Genomic DNA, 8,066 nt, shown 5'->3' on the forward strand with positions numbered 1-8,066 from the left:
TAGCTCTGTGGAGAAAAAATACAGCGCCAGTCGTTTTAACAAGCCCTTCCCCAGTAAAATTACATGTGAGAGCAGAGCTGAAAGGAAATTTGCATTTCAAATGGAAAGAGAAAATTAGCTTTTTCGGAACATCATGAGGTTGGCAATAATAAATCCTGGTACCATCAGAATGGAAGTGGGTTGTTTCCTGCAACTCTTGCACTGCTTTCTGTAAGCCTGCGTGGTTGCTGAGGAAGTGAAACCTGGTTAGCAAACCTAACAGTGCAAGACTTCTTCAGACCTTTTATTGTTTTTCCCAGTATAAGTGCTGCACATTTTGTATAATTTTATTAAATTAAATTGAAAAACTTCCAGGTTTCCAATGTTTCCATAGATCCATAGCATGGCTGTATTTCTAGCCAGGTCTGAACACTTTAGGCACCCCTGTGGCTCTGCTGCTTCTTTTTTTTAATGTCTTCTTTAAGATTTGAGAGCCCTAAACAGTTTCATCCACTGCATCTGACATAGGTACAGTATCCAGCATTTTTGGAGTCTGTTTCCTGACTAGGGTTAGTAGCTGTTACCTTAATAAAGCTTTATCTTTGTGTAACAACGGCAACGTGAGTTGCCCTAAGGAAAGAAGTGAATTTGAGAAAGAGCTTGAATTACTTCAGATACTGTTTTCAGGCTGCAGATGAAGTCACCACTGCTGAACTATAAGACACGGCTATTTCTTAATTGTTTGCCTGGATGGTTTTATTGGGGTTCTGCCCAGCGCAAGAGGAGTGGCGGGGCAATGCTGATCTGAGACTTGTCGTGGCACTAGGTACTATACAGAGATTTAATAAGTCCCAAAGAAACTCGCCTAAATTAAGAAACTGTGTGATAGGGATGGGGGAAAACAAGTGGAAGAAATGGAAGAGGAGCAAAAAAGGAAGTGTGATTTTATGGTCTAGATATGTGGATGCAGCTAGATGCCTGCAAATCTAGTCATTCAAATATACCATGTGTTAGATAGTGAAAATATTTATTATATAATGCTCTTTTTCATTTTGGTAAAGGTGAAAGAAACAAGCATTCACTTAAGCACAGCCTCCTCCCAGATGCCTACTGCCAGGAGCCTGATGCTGCGCTCAGCAGTGCTGCCTCCAGGTCAGGTGTTAGTGACAGGCTGTGAAAAACGCTTTGGATGTGGCTTAAGTGAACTCAAGGTCTGTTACTTAAACTGAACCAATCCACCTTTGTGTATGTGAATCAAGGGAGAAACGGATAGTGATTATGTAGCAGGGAGCTTCATTTTTTCCCAGGGCTTGCTTTGCCAGCTTGTGTCTGGCCCACTCTTACCTCCTCTCATTTAAGTTGCAATAACAGAATGCAGGTAAGCATTAAGATGCTCATTAGTTACAGACCTTGCAGATGTGGAAAAGCCACTTCGTCTCTCCATCCTGGGGTGGCTTAGTGGATATCTACCCAGACCTCACCCAGGAAATCTTTTAACTTATGAGATGAAGACTTGTAGTAGTAAAATCATTAGAAGTCACAGGTTAGAGACAGCATCCATTCATCATTTACTGTGAAATGGTTGAAATAGAGGTCTTTTTCATTTAACTGTCTGTCACTGACTGAAAGCAAGCATCTTTTCTGTTTCAGTTTAAATGAGTTCCTGCCTAATCACATACTTGTTTCACTATCGGAAACGTTATGTTGAGGACACTATGAAGACATTGTGAGTGTGGGGTATGCTCCTGGACTACACAGTTCTGATTTTAAAGAAAGGACACTTTTTTATCTTCTGTTACAACTTTTGTTGTAGAAGAAAAAAAAAATCTCAAACTTCTATTTTATAAATTGTATTTTAATTCCAAGGTTTAAAATAGAACACCCCTAGAAACAATCTTAAGGGTATTTTCACAAGTGCTTTTGCCTTCTTTTCTTTATTGCAGTACATGACTATTTCCTTTGTAAATGCAAATATATACCATTTAAAATTGTAATATAGGACATACAAAGCATCCTTGGCCTTTGTGTAGCATAAAATGATTATGATGAACCAAATCATTGAATGCAGCAAAGGTTAATTTAAGAAGTATTCAAGTATGTATTCCAGGCATAGACCACAGATGTTGATTTACAGCTGGATCTGTGATGGGAGGTATCTTCCACCATTATTCCTGTAACTGGGAAGAGAAAGAGAATTGCCGCTGGACTGCGTGTTTAAGGTGGATGGTATTCAATTTAACTGAAAATGCAACACATGCCATTTGCCTGCATCCCTCCTGTACCTCTGCAGGTTGTTCAGCAGTCCAACTCCGACCTGAGTTTCCAGCCTTTTGCAGTACTGGGAAAGCAACCAAAAATGCAGGAAAATCACCTAGAAACTGACTCCTTCCTTAGCCTAAACCTGCTGACCAAGTTTCATGAGAGACCAGTGTTATGCATCATATTATGAAGCAGAAGAAAGAAAATCTTTCGTAGGTAGGGTACCAAGCTGAAAACAGACGCACAGGTTCAAATAATGATGCTTTTCCAGTTTTCCCCTGCTACCTCTAGAAAGGACCCAAATCTGAGCTTGCTAAGGCCAACAACACAGCAATCAGCTTTGGCATAGGTCTTTGTACACTCTGTGCCTGCAAGGCAGGATTGATAGTAAATTTCCCTGATGGGCGTATGATATGTGAAGATAGTCTAATGATTGAGGTAAGTAAGCAAACAGATTTTTCAGACCAGCTAATTGAGCTAACTCTTGCATTTTGGCCCATGGAAACTCATAAATTTGATAACTGATTTATTTCTAAACACATTACACCTGAAGAATGGCCATGAAAAGGACAGGCCCATTTGAATTAAATATATCACATAAATCCCTGAACAGAATTGCAGAGCTTGCAGCAGAATTGCATGTTAATAATGTTGGAGATCACTCATTTTCCTAGTTAATTATTACTTGACAGTGATAAAAACTGATGAAAGCAATACTATGTATAACTGCCCAAAGAAAGGGAAGAGGGAGATGTTTCTGAGGACCGTGCCAGCAAACAAATAACTATCCACACCATTCCTCTAATCTCCTTAGCCATATCATTCCTACCTGGTGTGAAACTAGCTGAGATGATATAAGAACTCTGGCTAATATTGTCATATGGGATGGCAGTTTTTATGCCACTTTTTTTCTCCTTTTGGAGAGTATCTGCCTTTGATGAGGGGATACTTCTTGACTTCCAGAGTCGTCTCCAATTTCAGCTGGTGACTTACCTGTCTCAGAGGCGCAGCCCTGTCACTGCAGCACAGTGCATTGCCTGCTGCTGTAGGCACTGCTGCGGTCCAGCATTGGCACGTACGATTTAGCCACGACGCAGTAGCTGACTCCGGGCCTCAAATTTTCTATTTTAATAACCTTGTCTTTTCCTTCATACACCGGGACTCTGTGTTGCTTCAGAGAGAGCGGAATAAAAACAGCCAGTCAAGCACATTACCCTAGCAAGTGTGTCTGTGACTAAAGTTTGATAAGAACAGAGGATGCAGAACAGCTCATGGACTTGCACAAAGACAACAACATCAATAATTTATTTATGATTTTAAAAGAAAATTCCCTCCAAAATTCCCCTCCTGTCCTTTTTTTCTTTTATCTAGGCCTTAGTGTATGAAATACTAAGTTGATGGGAAAGAATAAAGGGAGGAATTACAGCTCAATTCAAATATGATTCCTGAAAAATAGGCCTACTTTGTTTTCAAATACTTACCCAGTTATTGACACCCTCACAATCCCAGAAGACAACTTGCACTGTAAAACAAGAATAGTGTGCCCATACTTTCCTGGCCTTTCAATGGTAAATGTTCATCTTTGAATACGCACTTACCTCATCTAGCAAGTTGTTAATTATGAAGACTTGGTATAGCAGATCATAATAATTTGTCATTGGTATCTGGCTGCCTCTCTTCCTTTTATAAGGAGAACGTGGAGCCTGGAGCTTTATTATTATGGATTTGTTGCTATGAATCACAATTACCGTCGGAGGTCCTATCATAGCTAAGGAAGAAAACCAAAGCTGTAAACACAATTGTAGTTTATTCATAATGTTTCACAGAATGCAGTTTGAATCCATTCAACAATTTAATGTTCTTGTTACCAACGATATATTATGCTGTATTTACTTTTAAAGTGCCACTTTGTAAATCCTTACTTCTTGGTGTTATTACTTGGGTCATTTTGGGGGTGACATTTCCTGTGTTTGTAAATCTGGTGTTGAGCCAAACTTTCTGAAATCTCGCAGAGCTGCATGTTGCTGACTGCAGGCTAATCAAGCAAGCTTTGGATTCTTTGCCCCAATTTTTTTCCGCCCCCATATGTTTGGACTGCATAAAATAGCTATTTGAACCATTTCTGTTATGCCAAGGACACAGCTTCAATCATTACTTTCACATTTTTTGCAATCTGCTTGGTTAAACACAGCTAAGGGTTCAAGACAGTGCCTGCATATCTGCGTGTGCAGACCCCGAGATGTGGGGAGACAGGACAGCAGCTGCCCCACGTGTCTCTCCAGGAGGAGGAGGTGGCACGTGGCAAGATGGGCTGTTGCTGCTGCAAGGTACTGCTTTATATCAAAGCTTGTGTTTGCATCTGTACAGGAGGCTCACGGTAGTTTCCACTTCAGGGCTGTGAAGTGACCTGCACTGACATTCACAATTCAATTTTGCATTGACCAGTGAGCGAAAACTGATTAATTCATGGGAAACTTACTGGTAGGTACACTGGTACTGTTCAGTGTTTTGACAGTCCTCCAATTTCTAACATACTATGGCATTATGATGACTGTACTAACTAAAAGCTTTGCTCATGTCCTTTCTAAATATGCTGCAGCCAGGAAAACACATAAAAGTGAGAAGAATGGTGGCCACACAGTTCTCAGCTCTCTTCTCCCTTTTCCTCCCAAGCAGAGAACATTTCCTTCTTTTCCACCTTGTGTTCAGTCCTTCCAGCAGCTCAGAAAAAAGCTGAAAATAATTTGTGTGGTTCCATGCCTTGAGGAAGAGGTTGAGTTAGAGGGAGCCAGGAACTTCTGATCTCCTAATTATTGATAAGTGGCTACTTATCTGTAACTGGTTGTCTTTCAAGCGTGGGGAAAAGTATTTTATCACAACCCTTCACCTGAGAGCTACTGACTGGCAACTTCTTTTGGTACAGCTTTGTGGCTAGAAAAGGATTACTCATGTTTGCAAATTGTGAGCAGAAATGATGTATTCCATGCCACAGAAAATCCAATTCCTTTCTCAGAGACCCATATGTTTGCACCTACTTTCTCGCCAGGGAGTGAATCTACAGCTGAGGCTCCAGTCAGAATAGACGCCAGCTGACACGGCTTTCACTCTGCCGTAGTAAGGCTCTTGGATGTCAGAAGTCTCAGTTGTTAGGTCACATACATAGTTCTGAATCCCCCAGCAGTCATCTTTGTTTTGCCACGTGCTCTGCCCATACCTATGAAGAAAGAGGAGGAAGGATGTAAGCTTTAGCTATCGGCAGCTGGGTCCGTACAGATTTTTAACCTGTCTGTTTTAACTCGGCAGTAGTGACAAGTGTTCTGCTGTGGAATTTAACTCCCTTCAATTTGATGACAGGGAAGATTGATTTCATGGGCATTTGGGAGCTACAGGTTTCTGTCTTTTCTGAAAGAAGCCTAAAGCAGAGAAATGGGTCACCAGCCCTGTAGGAAGCCACCACATACTTGCCCCTTGGGAGAGGCAGGAGAGCTTTGCCTTAGCCAGTGTGTTCAATGACAGGCAGAATGCTGGCTTCTACCAGCTAATTTCTCAAAGGCAATAGTGATTTCAGGTGCTCACCAGGTGTGCCAGGGTCAGTAGCGTAACTCTTCTGAGGAGACCAGCCCCCAGTGCTGCCTCCAGTTTACCATGTGAGGCACCCTATGGCGCTCTCGTGGGGAAGGTGGGCCACCAAAATACATTAAATGTCCTATTGCAGAAGTACCTGACCTAGGTAGACCTGCTTCAGGCAGGCAGTTGGACCCGGGGACCTCCAGAGGTCCCCTGCAAAGTACATTTTTCTGCAACTCTATGGTGCAATGAGGGTGCAGAGCGCACTGCTGGAAGTGCTTGTTCCCTGCCCGCCTCGGGCTGTTCAGCTGCACCTTATGGGCTATTGCTAAGTGCAGCAAAAACGGAGAGCTGGCAGCTGAGCAGGACTTGGCTGTTCCCCAGCTGTAGGGAGAATATTCCGTCTCACCAGAGAAATCCTTTTGATGTGCCAAGCAGATGGGAGGCTGGAGTTCCCCTGGTACTTACACTTTATACTGCACAAAGTAGACTGTGTCTCTTGCCTCTCTGGCCCTCCCAGGCTGCCAATGCAAAGTGCTGTTGAAGTTTAACGAACGAAACTCTACCTTCTGCGGCTTAATTGAATCTTGCAGGTCTTGGTTTTCTAAAACTAAAATCGCTGCAAATAATAAAGAATGGTAACATAACGTGTTTGTCAGAGACACTCCTCTGTATTGAAATGGGGGAGTATTGCTACAGCTCATTTGGTTTCATGACTAGCAGACTGCAGGCAAATTAACTTTCATGGATCTCATGTTCAAAACTTTCCAAGTCACAGTGACTAGAATTATCAGTTACAGAATAAACACATTTAGTATTATGAAAGGAACACTTTTATGTGTTTGGTTGTGGTTTGTTTGGTGTTTGTTTTTTTTCCTTAGTGAGTTTACTGCTGTGAAAGATGCCTGATGAACACTGCAGGAAACAAACCCTTCGGATCAATTCACAAAGCCTGCAGTAAGCAGCCCCATCGGTAGTTAAAGTTGAGTGCTCTTTCCTCCGCACCTCAGCTTTAACATGTAGAGATTATAGCTGTTTTAACTGTTGTCCCAGCTGTGTTTATCAGCTCTTGCCTAATAAAAACTAACGTGAGATTCACTGCTTTTCTGATCTGCACTACTGGAAAAAGCTGACTGACAATTTTCAGGATAATCTGTTTTCCAACTGTGATAGTTACTGATGGCAGAATCAGTTAATAACCTCTCTGAAGCACACAAATCCTAACATTTTTCTGGGTTTCATGACCCAGATGACTGCAGCTTTATCCCTGCCATATCAGAGTCAGGTTAAGACTTGCACTAGTTGAACTGAAACTGGTAATACAGCCATGAATAAATTCAATGGGCAACATGCTTGCTTTATCTGCATTTCAGAACCTTGAAAGACAAAATAACAGACTAATTTGGAATTGACTGGACTTTTGAAACCTACCAAAAGATCCAGAGATTTCTTGACTCATCCAGAGATTCAATAACAGACCCAGTGCCCCCCCTCCCCCTCCCCTCCCCCCCCCTCCCGGAAAAGAGCAGAACGCCTTTACTTACTAGTTATCTCATCCTGAAGCAGGTGCATCAGTAAGCAGAGGGAGGAAAGCATGATCCCCCTCATGCTTAGGAGAGCAGCTCCATGACTGAAGAGCATTTCTCTTCCTGTTGGGCATGTCTTATGAGGAAGTAATTGTTAAACACTCCAGAGTTCCCCTTACTTTCAGCAGCTTCCAAAATCCCCGGTTTGGCTTTGGTTTAATTTAGCTGAAAACATATGAGTTGCTCTAAATTAATCATAAGCAATTGCTCTTACTCGGCAGCTGTGGTCACTCTGAAGTTTGGAACTAATTATGAAGCAAACCAGCATGAAAAATGTCCTTTTTTTTTAAAGGCACTAATTCCCAAATGGTGTCTGGCAGTACTGCTTTATCTGTCGTGGTTTAACCCCAGCCAGCAACTAAGCACCACGCAGCCGCTCACTCACTTCCCCCCCATCCAGTGGGATGGGGGAGAAAATCAGAAAAAAGAGTTAAAACTCGTGGGTTGAGGTAAGAATGGTTTAACAGAACAGAAAAGAAGAAACTAATTATGATAATGATAACACTAATAAAATGACAACAGTAATAATAAAAGGATTGGAATGTACAAATGATGCGCAGGGCAATTGCTCACCACCTGCCGACCGACACCCAGCCAGTCCCCGAGCGGCGATTCCCTGCCCCCACTTCCCAGTTCCTATACTAGATGGGACGTCCCATAGTATGGAATACACTG

At 42.2% G+C, this 8,066-nt stretch overlaps 1 protein-coding gene across 1 annotated transcript; it reads right to left on the reverse strand.

Moving 5' to 3' along the window:
• Positions 1-1,931: 1,931 nt before the first annotated feature.
• IL22RA2 (interleukin 22 receptor subunit alpha 2) lies at positions 1,932-7,680 on the reverse strand. Its single transcript, XM_049800098.1, has 6 exons — positions 7,350-7,680; positions 6,274-6,424; positions 5,274-5,452; positions 3,837-4,006; positions 3,232-3,409; positions 1,932-2,156 (listed from the first exon to the last, which is right to left on the reverse strand). Exons 1-5 carry the CDS (start codon positions 7,444-7,446, stop codon positions 3,254-3,256), a joined length of 753 nt encoding a protein of 250 aa, XP_049656055.1. The 5' UTR covers positions 7,447-7,680; the 3' UTR covers positions 1,932-2,156; positions 3,232-3,253.
• Between the last annotated feature and the right edge of the window lie 386 nt (positions 7,681-8,066).

This window comes from Accipiter gentilis, chromosome 5 (assembly GCF_929443795.1).
Source record: "Accipiter gentilis chromosome 5, bAccGen1.1, whole genome shotgun sequence".
NCBI classification, from domain to species: Eukaryota; Metazoa; Chordata; class Aves; order Accipitriformes; family Accipitridae; genus Astur; species Astur gentilis.